Source organism: Lolium perenne, chromosome 2, assembly GCF_019359855.2.
Source record: "Lolium perenne isolate Kyuss_39 chromosome 2, Kyuss_2.0, whole genome shotgun sequence".
Classification (NCBI taxonomy): Eukaryota; Viridiplantae; Streptophyta; class Magnoliopsida; order Poales; family Poaceae; genus Lolium; species Lolium perenne.
Genome location: NC_067245.2, coordinates 262,366,401 through 262,390,183, shown reverse-complemented (window position 1 = coordinate 262,390,183; position 23,783 = coordinate 262,366,401). Strand labels below are relative to the sequence as shown.

The 23,783-nt window shown below is 43.7% G+C and overlaps 1 protein-coding gene across 1 annotated transcript; it reads left to right on the top strand.

Annotated features, from left to right (window-relative positions):
- Positions 1 to 9,119: 9,119 nt before the first annotated feature.
- On the top strand, positions 9,120 to 9,598 carry LOC139835798 (uncharacterized). Its single transcript, XM_071825667.1, has 2 exons — positions 9,120 to 9,531; positions 9,573 to 9,598. Exons 1-2 carry the CDS (start codon positions 9,120 to 9,122, stop codon positions 9,596 to 9,598), a joined length of 438 nt encoding a protein of 145 aa, XP_071681768.1.
- Positions 9,599 to 23,783: the final 14,185 nt, after the last annotated feature.

The window sequence follows — 23,783 nt, the reverse complement described above, 5'->3', positions numbered from 1 at the left end:
CATTGGCCATGCAACTGCCAATGGTGATCAATCAAATCTTGGGTGAGCTGGTGATGAGTCTCGGCATTTTCAATGCCTCGATGAGCTGCAAGAAAAGCTTCAATCCGATCAGGGTTCCTCTCGGGCTGCACTCTGGTGCCAACATTGTCATAGAAACATGGCAAGTTCAAACCTCTTTCATCTTCAATGATCATGTTGTGAAGAATGACACAACATGTCATGACATCAACAAGAGTTTCTTTGTCCCAAAACCTAGCAGGACCCCGGACAATTGCAAACCTTGCTTGCAAGACACCAAAAGCTCTCTCAATATCTTTGCGGCATGCCTCTTGATTTTTGGTGAAGCAAGCTTCCTTTCTTGTCAAAGCCCTGTCCTTTTTCTCTTTTATGGACTTGACAAGGGTTGCATAGTTAGGGTAAATACCATCTGTGAGATAGTACCCCATGGTGTACTCATTGTTCATAACTTTGTAGTTACAAGGTGGAGCTTCACCCTTAACCAGTCTTGCAAACAAAGGGGATCTATTCAAGATGTTGATGTCGTTGAGTGTCCCCAGCAATCCAAAAAAAGTATGCCAAATCCATAAGTCTTGAGAGGCCACAGCTTCAAGAACAATGGTAGCATCACGGCTTTTGCCACAATACATTCCATGCCATGCTTTTGGACAATTTTTCCATGTCCAATGCATGCAATCCAAACTACCAAGCATCCCCGGCCACCCCCTCCTTTCATTGATCTCCATGAGCCTTTTTGTATCATCCTCATTTGGAGCTCGGAGATACTTCTCTCCATACAACTTGATCACCATCTTGGCAAACATACGCACGCAATCCGTGGTTGTTTGCACACCAATGCGAAGGTACTCGTCGGTATAATCTGCTGGTATACCGTATGCAATAACCCTCATGGCGGCAGATTTTTTTTGATATGGGCTAAATCCCATGACTTGGGCAGCATTTCTTCTTTGCTTAAAATAATCGCAATTTGCCTCGCAATCTTTGACGATTCTCTCGAACAAAGACCTACGCATTCGGTAACGTCTACGGAAGAGGCGGGGAGGATAGGTCGGTACCTCGGCGAAATAATCTTGCATCAGCTGTTCGTGGCCGAGCGCGCGGTTCCGCGGAATGCACATACGCCCCATCACGAATCCTTTCCGCTGATCCAGCAGCTTCATGCGGTCCTCCGTTTGCTTCAAGCCAAACAGGAGCACCATCATCTCCGTCTGTCGTCATTGAGCAACTCGTCGATGTCGTCGTCGTCAGAATCCGACGACGACCAATCGGTCGACGTCGCCTCCAAATCCGCCATGTGCACATCCTCCGAAGCCATCTACCACGGTGTACCATACATCAGCCCGAAATCCGACCAATTTACCGGCGGCAACGAAGAAGAACGCGGCGGAATACTCACCGGTGACAAACGGCGGAGAAGACCACGGCGGGAGGGCGGCGGCGCGCGCGGAGGGACGCGGAACTTCGGCGGGGGTGCGGCGGAGGTGCGGCGGGCGTCGACGCAGCTCGGAGCGGCTCGGCGGACAGCGGAGGGGCACGGATCTGACGGATTCCGGTGGCGGCGCGCGGGTGGCTGCGGCGGCGCGCGGGGGAAAATGGATGGGGACAACTGAAATGTCCGCGCGCGCTTTCGGAATTGGGATGCTGGTTTCGCCCACTATCCCCGCTTCCACCCCGCACAAGTAGGGGGCGACGACCCGCCCCGTAGTCGAAAACAGCAAAAAACGATGCGGGGGGCGTTTTTACGGGGCGTGCTAGACGGCCGGGTAGACGCGAAACCCTCAAATCGGCGGTTATTATACGGGTTTGCCCCTTTTACGGGGTCTGTTAGACCTGCTCTTAAGTAGGGTGCATTTTTCGGTATCTAAGTTTGATCTATGATTTTGTCAACGAAAACATGTTGGAGCATCTCTACCGGCAGCTCGATGGGGGTCGGTAGCAAAAATAGGCTTGCACCGGTGCGTGATACGTCTCCGACGTATCGATAATTTCTTATGTTCCATGCCACATTATTGATGTTATCTACATGTTTTATGCACACTTTATGTCATATTCGTGCATTTTCTGGAACTAACCTATTAACAAGATGCCGAAGTGCCAGTTGCTGTTTTCTGCTGTTTTTGGTTTCAGAAATCCTAGTAAGGAAATATTCTCGGAATTGGACGAAATCAAAGCCCAGGGGCCTATTTTTCCATGAAGCTTCCAGAAGTCCGAAGGAGAGACGAAGAGGGGCGACGAGGGGGCCACACCCTAGGGCGGCGCGGCCCCCCCCTTGGCCGCGCGGCCCTGTGGTGTGGGGCCCCCGTGCCGCCTCTTGACCTGCCCTTCCGCCTATAAAAAGTCTCCGTGACGAAACCCCCAGTACCGAGAGCCACGATACGGAAAACCTTCCAGAGACGCCGCCACCGCCGATCCCATCTCGGGGGATCCAGGAGATCGCCTCCGGCACCCTGCCGGAGAGGGGAATCATCTCCCGGAGGACTCTACGCCGCCATGGTCGCCTCCGGTGTGATGTGTGAGTAGTCTACCCCTGGACTATGGGTCCATAGCAGTAGCTAGATGGTTGTCTTCTCCCCATTGTGCTATCATTGTCGGGTCTTGTGAGCTACCTAACATGATCAAGATCATCTATCTGTAATTCTATATGTTGCGTTTGTTGGGATCCGATGAATAGAGAATACTTGTTATGTTGATTATCAAAGCTTTGTCTATGTGTTGTTTATGATCTTGCATGCTCTCCGTTATTAGTAGATGCTCTGGCCAAGTTGATGCTAGTAACTCCAAGAGGGAGTATTTATGCTCGATAGTGGGTTCATGCCTCTGTGAATCTGGAGGAGTGACAAGAACCACTAAGGTTATGGATGTGCTGTTGCCACTAGGGATAAAACATTAGTGCTATGTTCAAGGATGTAGTCACTAGTTACATTACGCGCAATACTTAATGCAATTGTCTGTTGTTAGCAACTTAATACTGGAGGGGGTTCGGATGATAACCTGAAGGTGGACTTTTTAGGCATAGATGCAGTTGGATGGCGGTCTATGTACTTTGTCGTAATGCCCAATTAAATCTCACTATACTCATCATGATATGTATGTGCATTGTCATGCTCTCTTTATTTGTCAATTGCCCAACTGTAATTTGTTCACCCAACATGCTGTTCGTCTTATGGGAGAGACACCTCTAGTGAACTGTGGACCCCGGTCCAATTCTCTTTACTGAAATACAATCTACTGCAATACTTGTTCTACTGTTTTCTGCAAACAATCATCTTCCACACAATACGGTTAACTCTTTGTTACAGCAAGCCGGTGAGATTGACAACCTCACTGTTTCGTTGGGGCAAAGTACTTTGGTTGTGTTGTGCAGGTTCCACGTTGGCGCCGGAATCCCTGGTGTTGCGCCGCACTACATCTCGCCGCCATCAACCTTCAACGTGCTTCTTGACTCCTACTGGTCCGATTAAACCTTGGTTTCGTACTGAGGGAAACTTGCCGCTGTGCGCATCACACCTTCCTCTTGGGGTTCCCAACGGACGTGCTGACCACACGCATCAAGCAAATTTCTGGCGCCGTTGCCGGGGAGATCAAGACACGCTGCAAGGGGAGTCTCCACTTTTCAATCTCTTTACTTTGTTTTTGTCTTGCTTAGTTTTATTTACTACTTTGTTTGCTGCACTAAATCAAAATACAAAAAAATTAGTTGCTAGTTTTACTTTACTTGCTATCTTGTTTGCTATATCGAAAACACAAAAAAAATTAGTTTACTTGCATTTACTTTACTTGATTCATCATGTTTCCTTTTAATTTTACCACAAAAGACATACCGGTAGGACGTGGGTCTATAATTGGGAGAAATAATATAGAAGAATTCTTCAACCATGTTAGTACCGTTGACGATTTTGAGGATAGACACTTGGTAGACCTTGCGCCTACTTATGAAATTGCTGCTGCGCATTTAGTTCGCCTGTTGGAAACTAAATTTGTTAATCTTAATCCTATTATCCAACATATGTTTTTCACACTTGGCGATATGGAAGAAGGGGAAAAGAAAGATTTTGTATTAGAAACCCTTCTTAGAGAATTTGGTGGTCTAGCAAGAGAAGCTAGAAAGGTGTTTGCTAAATTTAATATGCTTGGTTCTCCTACTAATTTTGTTAGTCTCCTTGAAAAGATGGATATGGATAGAATAAGATACACTAATAATATTGATGATGGAGGGGAGATCAAAGCACCAATACCATGTAAGCTCCTAGCTATGAATGATGCACTAGAAAATAACTATGCTTGGCTTGTTCCTGAAAATTTGTTTGATGAGAGTAGCACGCCTAAGACTAATGAAAAGGGAGATGCCAAAACTTATGTATCTAACATACTATGCCTGGTTGAGAAAAGCCCACACCCCGCTGTAGAAGTACCACCCTTCGATAATACTTGATGCACACTTTCTGCGCCTAGCTGAAAGGCGTTAAAGAAAAGCGCTTATGGGAGACAACCCATGTTTTTACCTACAGTACTTTGTTTTTATTTTGTGTCTTGGAAGTTGTTTACTACTGTAGCAACCTCTCCTTATCTTAGTTTTGTGTTTTGTTGTGCCAAGTTAAGCCGTTGATAGAAAAGTAAGTACTAGATTTGGATTACTGCACAGTTACAGATTTCTTTGCTGTCACGAATCTGGGTCCACCTCCCTGTAGGAAGCTCAGAAAATTAAGCCAATTTACGTGCATGATCCTCAGATATGTACGCAACTTTCATTAAATTTGAGCATTTTCATTTGAGCAAGTCTGGTGCCATTTTAAAATTCGTCAATACGAACTGTTCTGTTTTGACAGATTCTGCCTTTTATTTCGCATTGCCTCTTTCGCTATGTTGGATGAATTTCTTTGATCCATTAATGTCCAGTAGCATTATGCAATGTCCAGAAGTGTTAAGAATGATTGTGTCACCTCTGAATATGTCAATTTATATTGTGCACTAACCCTCTAATGAGTTGTTTCGAGTTTGGTGTGGAGGAAGTTTTCAAGGATCAAGAGAGGAGTATGATGCAACATGATCAAGGAGAGTGAAAGCTCTAAGCTTGGGGATGCACCCGGTGGTTCACCCCTGCATATATCAAGAAGACTCAAGCGTCTAAGCTTGGGGATGCCCAAGGCATCCCCTTCTTCATCGACAACATTATCAGGTTCCTCCCATGAAACTATATTTTTATTCCATCACATCTTATGTGCTTTTTCTTGGAGCGTCGGTTTGTTTTTGTTTTTTCGTTTTGTTTGAATAAAATGGATCCTAGCATTCACTTTATGGGAGAGAGACACGCTCCGCTGTAGCATATGGACAAGTATGTCCTTGGTTTCTACTCATAGTTTTCATGGCGAAGTTTCTCCTTCGTTAAATTGTTATATGGTTGGAATTGGAAAATGATACATGTAGTAATTGCTATAAATGTTTTGGGTAATGTGATACTTGGCAATTGTTGTGCTCATGTTTAAGCTCTTGCATCATATGCTTTGCACCCATTAATGAAGAAATACATAGAGCATGCTAAAATTTGGTTTGCATATTTGGTTTCTCTAAGGTCTAGATAATTTCTAGTATTGAATTTGAACAACAAGGAAGACGGTGTAGAGTCTTATAATGTTTTCAATATGTCTTTTATGTGAGTTTTGCTGCACCGGTTCATCCTTGTGTTTGTTTCAAATAAGCCTTGCTAGCCTAAACCTTGTATCGAGAGGGAATACTTCTCATGCATCCAAAATACTTGAGCCAACCACTATGCCATTTGTGTCCACCATACCTACCTATACTACATGGTATTTTCCCGCCATTCCAAAGTAAATTGCTTGAGTGCTACCTTTAAAATTCCATCATTCACCTTTGCAATATATAGCTCATGGGACAAATAGCTTAAAAACTATTGTGATATTGAATATGTAATTATGCACTTTATCTCTTATTAAGTTGCTTGTTGTGCGATAACCATGTTTCTGGGGACGCCATCAACTATTCATTGTTGAATTTCATGTGAGTTGCTATGCATGTTCGTCTTGTCTGAAGCAAGAGAGATCTACCACCATATGGTTAAGCATGCATATGTTAGAGAAGAACATTGGGCCGCTAACTAAAGCCATGCTCCATGGTGGAAGTTTCAGTTTTGGACAACAATCCTCAAATCTCAAATGAGAAAATTATTAATTATTGTTATATGCTTATGCATAAAAGAGGAGTCCATTATCTGTTGTCTGTGTTGTCCCGGTATGGATGTCTAAGTTGAAGAATAATCAATAGCGAGAAATCCAATGCGAGCTTTCTCCTTAGACCTTTGTACAGGCGGCATAGAGGTACCCCTTTGTGACACTTGGTAAAAACAATGCATTGTGATGATCCGGTAGTCCAAGCTAATTAGGACAAGGTGCGGGCACTATTAGTACATTATGCATGAGGCTTGCAACTTATAAGATATAATTTACATGATGCATATGCTTTATTACTACCGTTGACAAAATTGTTTCATGTTTTCAAAATCAAAGCTCTAGCACAAATATAGCAATCGATGCTTTTCCTCTATGGAGGACCATTCTTTTACTTTCAATGTTGAGTCAGTTCACCTATTTCTCTCCACCTCAAGAAGCAAACACTTGTGTGAACTATGCATTGATTCCTACATATTTGCTTATTGCACTTATTATATTACTCTATGTTGACAATATCCATGAGATATACATGTTACAAGTTGAAAGCAACCGCTGAAACTTAATCTTCTTTTGTGTTGCTTCAATGCCTTTACTTTGAATTATTGCTTTATGAGTTAACTCTTATGCAAGACTTATTGATGCTTGTCTTGAAGTGCTATTCATGAAAAGTCTTTGCTATATGATTCACTTGTTTACTCATGTCATATACATTGTTTTGATCGCTGCATTCACTACATATGCTTTACAAATAGTATGATCAAGATTATGATGGCATGTCACTCCAGAAATTATCTGTGTTATCGTTTTACCTGCTCGGGACGAGCAGAACTAAGCTTGGGGATGCTGATACGTCTCCGACGTATCGATAATTTCTTATGTTCCATGCCACATTATTGATGTTATCTACATGTTTTATGCACACTTTATGTCATATTCGTGCATTTTCTGGAACTAACCTATTAACAAGATGCCGAAGTGCCAGTTGCTGTTTTCTGCTGTTTTTGGTTTCAGAAATCCTAGTAAGGAAATATTCTCGAAATTGGACGAAATCAAAGCCCAGGGGCCTATTTTTCCACGAAGCTTCCAGAAGTCCGAAGGAGAGACGAAGAGGGGCGACGAGGGGGCCACACCCTAGGGCGGCGCGGCCCCCCCTTGGCCGCGCGGCCCTGTGGTGTGGGGCCCCCGTGCCGCCTCTTGACCTGCCCTTCCGCCTATAAAAAGTCTCCGTGACGAAACCCCCAGTACCGAGAGCCACGATACGGAAAACCTTCCAGAGACGCCGCCACCGCCGATCCCATCTCGGGGGATCCAGGAGATCGCCTCCGGCACCCTGCCGGAGAGGGGAATCATCTCCCGGTGGACTCTACGCCGCCATGGTCGCCTCCGGTGTGATGTGTGAGTAGTCTACCCCTGGACTATGGGTCCATAGCAGTAGCTAGATGGTTGTCTTCTCCCCATTGTGCTATCATTGTCGGGTCTTGTGAGCTGCCTAACATGATCAAGATCATCTATCTGTAATTATATATGTTGCGTTTGTTGGGATCCGATGAATAGAGAATACTTGTTATGTTGATTATCAAAGCTTTGTCTATGTGTTGTTTATGATCTTGCATGCTCTCCGTTATTAGTAGATGCTCTGGCCAAGTTGATGCTAGTAACTCCAAGAGAGAGTATTTATGCTCGATAGTGGGTTCATGCCTCTGTGAATCTGGAGGAGTGACAAGAACCACTAAGGTTATGGATGTGCTGTTGCCACTAGGGATAAAACATTAGTGCTATGTTCAAGGATGTAGTCACTAGTTACATTACGCGCAATACTTAATGCAATTGTCTGTTGTTAGCAACTTAATACTGGAGGGGGTTCGGATGATAACCTGAAGGTGGACTTTTTAGGCATAGATGCAGTTGGATGGCGGTCTATGTACTTTGTCGTAATGCCGAATTAAATCTCACTATACTCATCATGATATGTATGTGCATTGTCATGCTCTCTTTATTTGTCAATTGCCCAACTGTAATTTGTTCACCCAACATGTTGTTCGTCTTATGGGAGAGACACCTCTAGTGAACTGTGGACCCCGGTCCAATTCTCTTTACTGAAATACAATCTACTGCAATACTTGTTCTACTGTTTTCTGCAAACAATCATCTTCCACACAATACGGTTAACTCTTTGTTACAGCAAGCCGGTGAGATTGACAACCTCACTGTTTCGTTGGGGCAAAGTACTTTGGTTGTGTTGTGCAGGTTCCACGTTGGCGCCGGAATCCCTGGTGTTGCGCCGCACTACATCTCGCCGCCATCAACCTTCAACGTGCTTCTTGACTCCTACTGGTCCGATTAAACCTTGGTTTCGTACTGAGGGAAACTTGCCGCTGTGCGCATCACACCTTCCACTTGGGGTTCCCAACGGACGTGCTGACCACACGCATCAGTGCGCCCAAAGCCGCCGGTTAGTTTTCGAAGCCAATAGAATCGATGGCAACCCCGTGCCAGCCCCTTCGCTAAGGGCGCGAATCGGGCGCGCCGGCACCTCGCGGCACGTCTGAAAATGAGGTGGGCTCCACCTGGCACCGATTTCCCACCTCCTACCCAGTCTAGGAAAACCGACGTCCATCAACACGGCCGCCACCTCCTCGACCAGCGGTCGCTGTTTCGCCCGAAACAGAGCTCGCCGCCACCGCGGCACAACCGCCCCGCCCGCAAGATGTTCGTCTGATTGCCGCAATGGACATCGACGACGAGATGATGGTGCAACTGTTCACGGAGGAGCAGAACGATCAGGCTGTTCGGTGGCAACAGCAGCAGTTGACGAACATGTTGCGCGTTCACCAGCCTTTCTTCGTCGCGCCTCGGCGCGGCGGCTCAAAGCCAGGCAAGAGGAGGAACATCAACTAGCATCGTCAAGACGACACAATGCTGCTTGACGCCGACTACTTCAACGACGACGCGACTCATTCGTCGAAGGAATTTCAGCGCCGGTTTAGGATGAACAAGGAGCTGTTCTTGAAGATTGACCACAGCGTCAGGGATTACGACAAGTACTTCATGGCCAAGCAAGATTGCACAGGTTTGTGGGGCTTCACCTCAATTCAGAAGTGCACTATTGCAATGCGCTGTCTTGCATGCGGAGCTCCTCCAGATACAACCAATGACTACCTACGGATGACAGAGTCGACATGTACAAAGACTGCTTACAGGTTCTGCCGAGCCGTTATAGCGGTGTTTGCTAAATATTATTTGAGAGCACCAAGAGAAGATGATACATCTCGGATCCTGCAAAAGAATGCAGCAAGAGGGTTTCCTGGGATGCTCGGAAGCATTGACTGTATGCATTGGGGCTGGAAGAATTGCCATTTTGCTTGGCAGGGGATCTACAAGGGGCATACTGGTGAGCGCAGTGTCATTTTTGAGGCGGTGGTAGACCATGAGCTTTGGATTTGGCATGCATTTTTTGGCATGGCAGGAATAAACAATGATATCAACGTGTTGCAGCGCTCTCTGGTGTTTGCCAGGCTAGTTGAGGGACAATCCACGTATACAACAAGGGGCAATATCTAGCTGATGGTATCTACCAGACGTATGTTACATTTTGTGAAGACAATTCCCTCTCCAGCAAACGAGATGGAAGGTTATTTTACAACATGCCAGGAAGCATCACGCAAGGATGTTGAGCGTGCTTTTGGGGTGTTTCAGCAGCGTTTCACCATTGTCAGGTACCCTACTCTCACTTGGTCTGAGTCTCAGATGTGGGAGGTGATGAACGCCTGTGTGATCATGCATAACATGATCATTTTGAGAGCGAGCGCGATGCACCTGTGCAGGATGATCAACCATTTGATTATCAAGGGCCACTCGCTGAGGTAGAGCATGTACCCCAAGAATTTGCCGCTTTCTTCATATGCACAATGAAATTCGAGATGCAGATATCCATGCACAACTGAAGAAGGATCTAGCTGCGCATTTGTGGGCGAGGAGAGGAGCCACCAACAATGCATGATTTTATTTCTATTTGTTTGGTTATATGATAATTTAAGTATTATTTATTTGTTTGGTTGTATGAATAATTTAAGTACTATTTGTTTGATTGATTGTATGAATAATTTAATTACTATTTATTTGATTGCATGAATAATTTAATTAAAGCAGTGCCGGTGCTCCTGCCGGTGACTATTTAGGGGCCGCCGGTGGAGATGCTCTTATGGGTGTAATGCCATGAAATTCGTGTTCCAAAAATGTTTCTAATGCTATAATTTTTTAAAAAAATTAACAATTACATAACTAATTAGATTAGTGGTCAAAGTTAAGATACAGCCGCTTTATTTACCAGGGAGAAAAAGGCATGCTGTTAGCACAAATGAAGACATGGAGTGGTTTTCGTTGACAAAAGAAAGACATGGAGTGAGAATGCCATTGTCGCTCACCGCTTCCACACAAAAGAGAAAACAATTCAAGCGCAAGCGAAGAAGGCCCTATGCTCCGATGCCGTTGCTGTGCGTACGAGACGGGGCGACGACAAGGAGATGTCACACACGTAGGGGTCCTCCTGATCCCGCCCAAAATTCGGTATTTTTTTCAAAAAAATCGAGATAAATCATGCACATACATATAGGCTTGATACGTACTCAGGGGAAAATATGTATGTACGTGAACCCCAAGAAACACATAACTTGCACAGTGAATCTTTTAATATAGACCAGTACTTTGTCTTTCTTAGATACTTTTGAATATCAGTTTATAGCTTAGCATGCATATACATGAGGGAAATGCTAGTTCTCAACTAGATGAAAATTAATTTCGTGCTCTTACGCAATTTGATTTATATCAGAATTTGTGCTAACCATAAGTTACAATACGAGTTGCAACTGAGATTTGATGACATCATCTGACTGAGAACGGCTTAGAAATAGTCACTCCCTATGCATGCATACAACCTCTAATGCAAATGTTTATTTCATATTCTCCAATTTTATTTAGTATTTGTTTTGATTTTACTGTTCACATCAGATGAGAAGAAAACCCGCCTTATGTTTTTCCTCGTGATCTCGCGTGGGTGGATAGCGTTGGCACCACCGCTTCCCCACTATCTGACTGACCGATACCGTCTGTCCACGGGAGAAAGAAACAAATCAAATACCTACCTACACATCCTCATCCTATCTCTTGGCCAGGGAAACAGAAGGGCACGGCTGGTGCTCGCTCACCCGTGATCGACCAGGTCAACACAGATAGATCTAAGAATATATTACGCCCGCCCGTAAAATATTCTTTGTACCATTATTATCTTGTTCCCTCTCCCTTTTGATGTGCATGTCACGTCTCCCCTCCGCAATCCAACTACCGACCCGAGAGCAGCAACCTTCCTTCCCTCCCTCCAACACGCATGCACGTACAAAATGGAAAGAGAACAGTGATATGGGGTTTGGCTACATATCCGGAGTAGTACTCGCTCCATCTAAAAATAGATGTCTCAAACTTTTGTATATATGAATGTATCTATAACTAAGGTATGTTTATATACATTTGTATCTAGACAAAAAAAAATTGATACCTGTTTTTAGATGGAGATAGTACTATAATTGGGTTCTTTGACAGTAAAGAATATGTGTTCTTTCACTGTTGCTTAACCAAGAGGTATTCATCGGGGGAGGAACTTCTTGTATGAACAGTCCACCAAACTATTCATCATCCTAAGCAGTAGAAGAAATTTCACTACTCTCTCCTTTTATAATTACTTCGTGTTATGGATTTGGTTAATGTCAAATTTTGTAAAACTTGACTAATTTTTTAAGAAAAAGTATCAACATCTACCATACAAAATCTATTGTATGAGGCGCGCAATAAAATATATTTTTGTATTATATGTGTTTGGTATTATAAATGCTTATATTTTCTGTCAAACTTTACAAAGTTTAACTTTGACTAAATCCATAATATGAAGTACATAAAAACTGAGGGAGTAGTAATAATAATTACAAACATGTCCTTCGAACATCCAACAACGACTACAAGCAGTTGAACGAACTGGGTGCATGCCTTCGTCGGTGCCCCTGCCTCATTAATTGGAGCAAACCAAATCTTGACGTAGTAGAACTTGTAGTAGATAAACGGGAAATCGTCGTGCTTAGACCCCATTGGATCAGCGCACAAGAGCAACAAATATCGCCTCTGAAGAGAATCGTACATAAAAACGAACACCGACCAAATGCAGCGAGATCCACCAGAGGGAGACAAACCTCCCCACGTCCTCCGGCAATGCTAGACACACCATCTGGATGAGGCACGACGGGAAAGACTTTATTCAATATTTAGAGAGTAGTCATCACAATGCCTTCCAAAGTATGACACAAACCCTCAACACACCGAGGAAAACATCAAGAAACAAAACCCTCCCACGGGCAAGGACCGGGATCCACTACGCTTCCATGGCCCTAAGGCCAGGAGGCGAGGCAGATCAGCTGCGCCGCCGACGAGAGGTTGGGAAATCCTAATCGCCTAAGCCTCTCCCACGAAAGAAGAGGTACGTGAAGTAGGGAATCACCTAATACGGTCTTGTTTGAACTTCTCACCAGTCACTACAAGAGATGGGGGATTTGTTGACGAAAACCCTGGTGACAAAAATGCATACCGTCATGGATGTGTCCTTATAGGTGACGAATTCATCTTTCGTCAAGCATTTAAGGTAATGCTTGACGGTATGATTTCTCGTCAAGAAAAAATCGTCACCCATTACCCAAGCGGGAAGGGCTTCCATCGTGTCTGTTAATAGGTGACGAAATCAAAGATCGAGGTGACGAAATATTACTAAGTTACTTTATTAAATGTTATTAGTTTTATATATCATGCGTGACCCACTTGTCAGGAACATATTTAATTAAGTAAAAATTGTGGTTTGGAAGAATCGAACAAGGGCTTCGGCGTGACCGACGCGGAGTCTTACCGCTAAGGTAGATATGAAATTTTGATCTGGATCCGTAAGTAGTCTATTCTACATATTTATTTCAATGGTGTGATCTAGATGTTACGACATAATAATTCCCTTATTAATATTTATGTCGGCCGAGGGTGCCTCGTTTAAGTCGCGCCGCTAGCAGACACGGCCTATATAGGTGCTCTTGCTAACAGTCGAATCGACTAGGGTTCTCGTCGAGGTGAGAAGAATTCCGTGAAGGCTCCATTGTGGTGGCGGCGAGACGCATCATCGGTGAGTTGTCCTGATTGTTCGTTAGGTCTAGATTTTTTAATCAGTTGTCAAGATCTGTTCTGAAGAACGTTGGCATGTTCTTAACTGAATTGTAGGCAATGGATCGAAGTTGGATAACTGATGGCACCAAGAAGTTCACAACAAAGTACATGGCAGGTGTTAGGGATTTCATCAAGTTTGCGCGAGAACACTTGGACAATACAGATGAACCAATCTTGTGCCCTTGCAAGGACTGCCTAAATCTGATACGTCAGGATATAAAAGCGATCGAGGATCACCGCAATTGTTCAGGTATGTCCATGACGTATACAAGATGGACTAGACATGGGGAAGATTTTAGTGATGACGAAGGGCGGGATAGAAACGATGATGGTGCGTATGATAGTGACAACGATGAAGAGGAAGACAATGGTGTTTGTTATGTTGATGATTCGTCTAGTATGATCGATGAAGCTATGAAGTCTGGAAATAAAGGTCCCGACCTGCCAAATCTGTATGCTAATCTAATTGAGTCAGAAAAAGAACTTTATGAGGGATGCACCTCTTTCACTAGGTTGTCGTTCATCATTAAGCTCCTTCATGTCAAATCATACAGCCGGATAACAAACAGAGGATTTGATCTCTTACTTCAGCTTTTACGTACAGCTTTGCCAGATGTGGACTTTCCCAAATCATATGCTGATGCTAAGAGTGTTCTTTCTGATGTTGGGCTTGGTTATGAGACAATTCATGCATGCAAGTTTGATTGTTCTTTATTTTGGGGAGATCACAAGGACGATACGAACTGCCATGTTTGTGGATTATCAAGATATAGAGACCCTCTTTGGAAAAAGAAAATCCCTCACAAGGTGTTAAGGTACTTTCCTATAATTAAAAGGTTGCGAGAGACTATTTGTTAAAAAGGAAATGTCGACACATACTAGATGGCACAAAGAGAAGAGGGTTGTTGAGCCCAATGTACCGAGGCACCTGCTGATGGTGAGGCATGGAAGCACTTTGATGGCAAGTTTGATTGGTTTGCTAAAGATCCTCGTAACATAAGACTAGGTTTTGCCACGTACGGCTTCAGTCCTTTTGGAAGTATGAGTAATCCTTACAAAGATGTGGCCTGTTTTTGTGATTCCTTACAACTTCCCACCATGGATGTGCATGGATCAATCGAATTACATAATGGCATTGCTAATCCCCGGAAAGTATTCCCCAGGGAAAGATTTTCATGTATTTATGCAGCCACTGATAAAAGATATGATGCAGCTATGGAGCGGTGTGGAGACATTTGATGCATGCACAGAGGAATATTTCCCATTGCATGCTGCGTTTCTTTGGGCTATTCATGATTATCCTGGATATGCCACTATGTCAGGCCGAAGCACAAGAGGATTTCATGCGTGTGTGCATTGCGATGAGAATCCTTGCGCTGAAACTTTGAAAAACAAAATTGGATATATTGGGCATCGGCGATTTCTTGATAAAAATCACCCATACAGGAACAGCAGACTTTTCAATGGTACAACTGAGACTAGAGATCCACCAAGGAAGTACACACCCAAAGAGGTAGCTGCGAAGGTAGAAATGGTTAAGGATTTTGAACATGGGAAAAATCCAATATGTAGAAAGCGGAAGCGTGCAACTGTACCCGGTGAACCAACATGGCACCTGAAAGTCAGCTTACATCATCTACCGTACTGGCCAGAACTTAAGATAGCTCACAACTTAGATGTGATGCATATTGAGAAGAACATATGTGACAATATTGTTGGTACACTACTTGAACTTGAGGGCAGGAATAAGGACACTGTTAGTGCTAGAATTGATTTGAGGAAATTCAAAATGTGGAAGAAGTATTGGTTGAAGAAAATTGTGAAGAATGATGATGATGCAGCAGTAACTTATGCGAAGCCCCCTGCACCGTGGACGCTTTCGAAGGAACAGAAGAGACATTTGTGTAGGTATTTGGCAAACACTAGGTTCCCAGATGGTTATTGCGCAAACTGGGGAAGATGTGTGAATATTGATGGTTGTAAGGTTACCGGTATGAAGACGCATGATTGCCACATACTTACTGCATGAGTGTTGCCGGCTGGGCTCAAGGGAATTGCATCTAAGGAAATGTATGTGGCTATTGCAGAGCTAGGGAAGATTTTTTAGGGAGCTGTGTGCCAAAACCCTGAAAGTTGATGTGCTGAATCGATTGAAGGTTGAAATTGTTGTGATCCTATGCAAACTTGAGAAGCTCTTCCCCCCAGCTTTTTTTGATGTAATGGTGCACTTAGCTATTCATCTTCCTGAGGAGGCTCTTTCGAGGGGTCCTGTTCATTATGGTTGGATGTATCTCGTTGAGAGAAGATTAGGTTATCTAAAGTCTACGGTCCGCAACAAAGCAAGGCCAGAAGGTTCTATCGCAGAGAGCTACATTGTTGATGAGTGTTTGATTTTTTGCTCTAGATTTTTCAAGGATGGCACAGAAACAAGATTTAACAAAGATGATAGGAACCAAGACATTCGGAGAAAACCTGATCCTGACGAGATGGAAGTATTTTCAGTTGGAGCTAAAGGTCTTGGGAAATCCATTTTGAAACATTTTAACAAGGAATTTGACAACATGGTTTGGTATGTGCTGAACAACTGTGACGATGTAGAACGTTATATCAAGTAAGTAGTTAGCTTCACTTTAATAACTACTTCTCAATGTTGCAGACATAATTGTCCTGTATTTCATATGTGTTTTTTCTATGGTTCTGTGAATTCCGACAAGAATTGGGAGGTAGGGGTGTGCGTGACATCGAGGAGACGGTTCAGAGAGAGTTTGCAGGTTGGTTTGCAAACCATGTGAGACAGTTGGACAATGCATCAGAAGATTTGAAGTCTCTGGCTGCTGGGCCAGACCGGCGTGTAGTAGTATACGCTGGTTGCAACGTAAAGGTGCGAGGTTTCGCACGCTTACTCGGGATAAAGACACGAAGACTCAAAATTCGGGCGTAGCGACTAAGGGATCTTTTGGTGATGCAGATGAGACCGACTACTATGGTGTTCTGCAAGAAGTTCTTGAACTGCAGATGGGACTAACAAACACGGTGACAGGTCCGTGTACTTGTTTCGTTGCGACTGGTTCGACCTTGCGAGCAAGGGTTCCAAGATTAAAGATGATGGTTTTTTTAAAAGCGTTAACACTTCTATCCTATGGTTCAAGAATTCACCATTCATATTGGCCTCAAGCTGAAACATGCTTCTATTTGGAGGATACAAAGTTTGGTGATCCGTGGAAAGTGGTGCGAAGTTCAGCCATAGACATGTGTACGACGTTCAATTAGAAGATGGTAACGATGATGCATTTGTACGGAATGAAGACGCTTTCCGGGAGGATGATGGTTCAGTCGACCATACATTTCATGATGTTGTCGACAGAGTCGAGGAAGCAGAGGTGGATGGAGAGGAGGATGTTCATCGTGCTGCTGAAGTTGTACGTATTCATGATGCTCGTACAATCCGTGAACTAGAGAATGAGGAAGATAGTCCCAATGTTGACATGGATATGAGCGAAGATGAACTAGAGAATCAGGAAGATAGTGTCATTTTGGAAGAGAACATACATGATGACGAGGGAAAAAATTCAGAAGAAGATAGTGATTTAGATTGATAGAAACATGTAATGCATACAACTATATGTTTTGTTCCAAACATTTGAAATGTTCTTTTTTAGTTGTTTACGATCTCGAACTTGTCATTGAATTATCCAGAAGGGTTTAAGAGCAAATTAATATAAGCAAAAATATGGACAAATATAAGAAAGCCAACATGTCGGTAACATAACTTTGACAATGGTTTTAATTAATCGACACTTGACACGATTACAACCAGCAGCACGATATGACTAACTATTGTTTTAACACAAGCAAAATCGACAATCGCATAAAGAGTCTTACAACTTAATTTAAACCTAAAGGGGCTGCATAGTTGGACACACGGGCACCATGAATCACGGACTAGCTACTCCGGATCGATTTCAGGCACATGGGTAGCAAACAAGTAAACCCGCATTTCCCAGGTAAAGCAAGAACGACATCTTGTCACCCATCTGAAGGTGCTTTTCCTTGTCCATGAACTCCTTCCACCCATCGACGCAGACGACCATCGTCTGAAGAAATTGCGTAGGACGCATGCACCAAATGTACCGGGATGGCACACAATACTGATTGCACCATATTGTTCCATATCTTTAGGAACCAAACGGCTAGGGATTTTCTGTTCCAACGGTAGGGACATAGTTTAGTTAACACTTGTACGTAATGTAGGTCGCAAACTTAATGAAATGATATGATCTACCGCTTACCACGTGTTTGTTGTAATTTTATTGTTTGTCCAATTCGTAGTATGCAAGATTGGGACAACTAGTGCTCCTTGATCATAATCTCCAGATTGTGGTAGTCAACAAGGTAGTCCAAGTTGTCCACACGAAGAATGACGGTATGCATCATCCTCCAATTTATCATTGTTCCATCGCATCTTACCGAGCGAGTCAACAATGTCACGCTTAAATGCGGGACAAGCTGGTAGTAAGCTGCATAATTAAAATAAGCGACATAAGATGGAATAATTAATATGATCAATCATTGTGTCCAAAGGTGGAAAATTACCTGGATGGATTAGTGGTTCAGTTCCGATTATTACAAGAGTATCCTGACGAGATGAGTTAACTCTGAAAATTAACTCCATGCCAACCTTAAAATTGTACACTCTAGCAAATTCGTTCCAAAATCTTCCGTTGATATAGGTTACGCGACTCTGTTGGTAACATTAACAACAAATGCATGGCCATCTTTGGTTTTGAGTGCGGCTTCAAAAGTTGTCTGTGGGAGGTCTGGACACCATACTTCTTAAGGAAATACGGTCTATAGTAGAAAGGGATGACCTAAATTCAGTAGAGTTAATACAAAAGTAAGTTAAATATGCGTCTACTCGGATAATCACCGAGTCTCGGATCTTGGACTTCTATCAAAGCACATATCTGAACTTCTATCAGCACATATCTGAACTTCTATCAGCACATATCTGAACTTCTATCGGTATAGGACTGAACTACCGATACCTCTATCTCTAACAGCTACAACTATCGTAAAACTGGTATGAACGTAAAAGTTATCACAACTATCGTAAAACTCAACCATAAATAAGCGGTTAATACATATGGTGACCAACAATTATTACACACATCTGAATAATAGTACTAAACTAGCAATAACTACTAGGATCACGTGTTAAACTTTGATGTGGCGGCGAATTAATAAAACATCTGAATGAATTTTAAACTTGTAAGTGCATGTACCGTCTTCTCCTCAAAACCCTCTTGTAGTGTTTGGACGAAAAAACCTAACGCGACTCCCCCTCCGCCGCACATCCCCTTCTTGTCAAAGCAAATCGGACACTGCAAAAAATATGAAGAAAGATTACAAATCGGAAACAACGATCGATCGCGAGACGTACATGTTATTTACGTACTCCACTAGTAGGCGCCATCGTTGGTCTCGACGCGGAGCGCGAGTCTTACAAGTCTCGCCGGCGAGAGACGTGGCGAGCTGTGGCGGCGAGAGACGTGGCGAGATCTGGCGGCGAGAGACGTGGCGAGATCTGGCGGCGGCTGAAGGAGGTCGTGATATGATGGCAAGTTATATCGTGGAGTAAATTTCGGTAGGTCAATAGGAGTGCAAATGGGCGGTGCTGGGTTTAGACGTGACAACACGGTCGACTGCGCGTCAGTTGGACTAGACCCGCGTCAGTTTTCTCTTCGTCTGCCGTGTCAATATTCGGACGGAGTAATTAATGGGGATGATATTTATCCCCTTCCCCCTCCCCTACCGTCTCAATATTCGCACCGCATCCTGGTTTCCACTTTCCACACTTCTCGTTGTCTCCTCTCCCTCATTATCTTCGTCTCCCGCCGCTGCGTCGCCATGGACATGGATGAACAGCAAATGTACAATCGGACTAGCACGCGCGCGATCCACATGCACGACGAGGAGGACCTGGAGGTGGTCTACACCAACGACCCCACAGGAAGTGCGCCGCGTCCTCGACATGTACACGGAGTGGCTCATGGAGGACGAGCACAAGTTCGTCGGCCTCGACTTCGAGTACACCAACCATCGAGCCGAGGACGAGAAGAAGATCGCCGTGGTTCAACTCTGCATGCGTCGACATGTGCTGGTGTTCCACTACGCAGCGTAAGAACTAATCCCCTTTTTTAATCTTTCGATTGGGGTTTTTTACTTGCCGCCGTTCTGTCTCTCTTTGATTTTCGTTAGACATTGTTCCCGAAAATCAGTACATTCCCGATCTAAATCTGCTACACATTGTTCCGAGAAAGCAAGACATTCCCGATCTAAATCTGCTACACATTGTTCCCGATTTATTAATTTGTTTCATCTTCGTCACCTCTTTAGGTTCTTGCATATTTGTAACTGATCTGTGACTAGTACATTACTTTGTTTACTGCAGTGCTAACTGGTGGGAGTCTCCGGCAATCTGCGATTTCTTTCGAGAAGGCGCTACGTTTGCGAGTGTTGACATCCGTGGTGACAAGAGAGTTCTGCGGAGGACATGGCACATGGAGATTCCTTCTGAGTACTATGTCGATCTCCAGGACGAGTACTTCAAGTACACTGGTCATGCGAGGGCTGGCATGGCTACCATGGCAGCAAGACTCATTGATTCATGGTTCGGTGATATGAAGAAGAAGTTCCACCACCATCGGCACAGACTGTGGGGGGACTTCCCACTTCCAACTATGAACATCGAGTATGCAGCCATTGATGCTTGGGTCTCGTACGAGCTCTACCGCAAGATCGTGGTCGACAAAGTCCTGCTGATGGTGGATTGATCATCTCTTCTGCCGCATGACCCCCTGATCTTTTGGTTTGGTCTCCCTCCTGCGTGAGGTGCTTTTGGCTAGTAGTCCGTTCTTTTGAAACTGTAAATATTTTGCCATGATATGTTAACAATTGTCTTGGGAGGTTTCAATTTTATGTTGTCTACTGACATGGGCATACCCTTCGGGTACCCATTATTGGTATACCTGGATCGGCTCGGCCCAATATGGAGAGAAGGCCCAACAAGGCAACCCGAAGAAGTAGTCGACTAGGACTCTTGTAAAACCCTAGGCTGGTTGCATATATAAAGCTAGCCAGGGCACCCGAAAGAAGGAGAAAAACAGATAGACAGAATATAGACAACATAGCTCCGCCTATGGCGGCACCCTGTAAAAACATATGATCATATACTGGATTGCTAGCAGCACGTAGGGATCCTCCACCGAGGGGACCCGAAGCTGGGTACGTCGTGTGCCTAATCTCGTCCCCGGAATCTCCATCGTCGCTCTCTCCCGAAACCCTAGTCTACAATACGTAGGCATTGCCGAGGTATTCCCTCGTCAATTGGCGCCGTCCGTGGGAATTTGCGACGACTGGATTTTGTCATCTGGGCGGGATCCATCAGATTTATCGTCAACATCATCGGCAAGATCGAAGTCAAGAAAAAGAAGTCATCGTTATCAGCTATGTCGAGATCGCAACTGCGTGGAAGAATCCGTCGAGTTCATCGCCAACATCCTTCAAGTTCATCTTCGATAGAGTTAATTTCGTCGATATCAAGCAGCAATTTCATCGCGAATCCAGAAAATTTCAACGTTTTGACAACAACGGCACACTTCATCGGCTGTGTCCACTTCATCGACTCCATCTGTCGGATGACCTACTTTTACACCGACTTCGTCGCATCCAATAATAGAGCTAAGTATTTCCTTTTCAAAGTTGATTATCGTTTATTTTCGTCGCTCCCAACCAATCGGAAGCTGCACCATTACATTGTTACCATAAAAATAAACTTGATTACTTGGATACTATGAAGTAAAATTTATCGGGATTTTTTCGCAAGATATATATTACTTACGTGATGTACTTCAGGATTAGTGAAAGGCTTAGTGAATATAACTTTTCCGGACTCAGCGGATTAATTTTCTTCGGCTTTGGATACATATTCTTCGGCTTAGTGGAGTTATTTTGTTTGACTTAGTAAAAGTATCTCCTTCGGCTCAGTGGATTTATCTTCTTTGGATTCTTTGGATTCATCTTCTTTGGATTCATCTTATAAGATTATCATCGGTTTCCTCTATTACCCTACGCATCTTGGGTCGGTGAAATTATTTTTCTTCGGATTAGTAGATTTATCTTCTTCGGCATGCCGGATATATTTTTCGGTTATCATTGGTTTCTTCTTATACAATACTATCCGAGGCATCAATGGATACATCTTCTGTGATTATTACTGGAACTATTTTCTTTGGATCAATGGATTCATCCTCTCTGATATCAGCGAATTCATCTTCTACGATTATTACTGGATCAATGGATTCATCCTCTCTGATATCAGTGAATTCATCTTCTACGATTATTACTGGATTCTTCGGGTCAATGGATTCATCCTCTATGATATCGACGGATTTATCATCAATATATGCTTTATATTTAATGGCGTAATCTTCAATATGGATTCATATCAAATACTTCATCTTGGATTCATCTTCATGGACTCATATTGTATTATTTGACAATGGCTTCATCCTAAATGGCTTCACCTTATATGACGTTGCGACTCCGTCAACTTCTTTCGACATCACGGCTAATACTCGGGGGCTCGACAACGACTTCACCCCGGGTAACAACGGTGACATGGCGTCTAAGCAACAATCATGACATCACCCCAGCAACGCTCGGGGGCTCGGCTATTTCTTCATCAACAATTTGGCGACATTTATTTTTTGCTATTTGGTGGTTCCTACTTCGGCTCGACTTCTTGGTTTCATTCGAAGACTTCATCGACTTAGCTACACGGCATATCTCCGTTAACTCCGTCGTATCTAATAAGCTAAGTGTTTCTTTTTAATAAAGTTGATTATCATTTACTTTTGCCGCACACGACACTCGGGGGCCGTGCGGCATAAATTTACTTTACATATCATTGAATCTGAGCATCTGACACCGCATGTGAAAAAGAGAGTCAAGGAAAAGATAGAAAAAGTTTGTTCATTTGTGCAGGAGAAAGCAAATTTCAAAGTATATAAAAGAGAACCCGACGAAATTGTCTACAGTGATAACTCGACAAAATTGTCTTCAGGGAGGAACCCGACGAATTCAAAAGAGTACCCGACGAAATCTTGAGAGAATCCGACGAAATTATCTTCATGGAGGTCTCGACAAATTATCTTCATGGAGGTCTCGACAAATTATCTTCATGGAGGTCCCGAAAAATTATCTTCAAGGAGGTCCCGAAGAATTGTCCTCAAAAAGGTCCCGAAGAATTATCCTCAGGAAGAACCCGAAGAATTAGGGAGGACCCGGAAAAAATTTCTTGAAGGAGGAACTCGACGAAATTATCATCAAGGAGGAACCAAAAAAAAAAAAAAAAAAAAAAAAGGAGAAAAAGAGAGAAAAAAAGGACGGACAAATCTTCGGGTCTATTGACTCGTCATATTGTTCCGAGCAAGAGCATCGGTGATGTACCCGACAATATAGAAGAACCAATATATTCGGCTGTCTCATCAAGCCCGAGAGAAAAATATAGAAGAACCCGCAAAATGGGTCATTGCATCAGCCGAACAAGGCACTCGACAATATATTCTCAGAACGCCAAAGTTGCGATCAATTTCTGAATGCCGCAAATTTGCGAAGGTAAGACCCCAGATCCGTTCTGCTGGGCGTGGCATCGCCGAAGACTGCGCTCTGCTACTTTTATCCGTATCAACAGATACGAAGAAAAATCCTAACGGACGCGTTAGGTACCCGATAAAATATGACTGGGACTCGACAGAATGGTAAGACCTTAAGCGGCACCTGTCGAGTTAACACCAGTATCCCGAGATCATGTCCAGGGACGTGATCTTGAAGTAGGTTTTTGCGGATTGCCACTAGAGCAGTTAACTAGTACCTGATCCGTCAGATGAACTAGCCCCAACTACCATTATCCCTGTACAATATAGATATGGACGTCAAATAAAAATAGCAACGGCCTGGAGTCGATAAAAAAGAGGGGCTGCGCCAAGTTCTTTATCGAGTAGTACAACTTGAGCCTATGCCAGGTGCAAGCACTTGCTCATAGGCTCGGGGGCTACTCTTATCGAGAGCATTATTTACCCTCCCGATAAGATACAAGAAAGAGGAAAAATTGTGGAGTTGATTAAAAGCAAGTTGAGCCTACACCCAAGTGCAAACACTTGAATGTAGCCTCGGGGGCTACTCCCATCGGGAGCGCTGGTCGCGCACCCGATAAAAAGTGAAAAGCTCAAGAAAGAATGACAATATAGCAGCATAAAGCGTTGAGCCTACAAC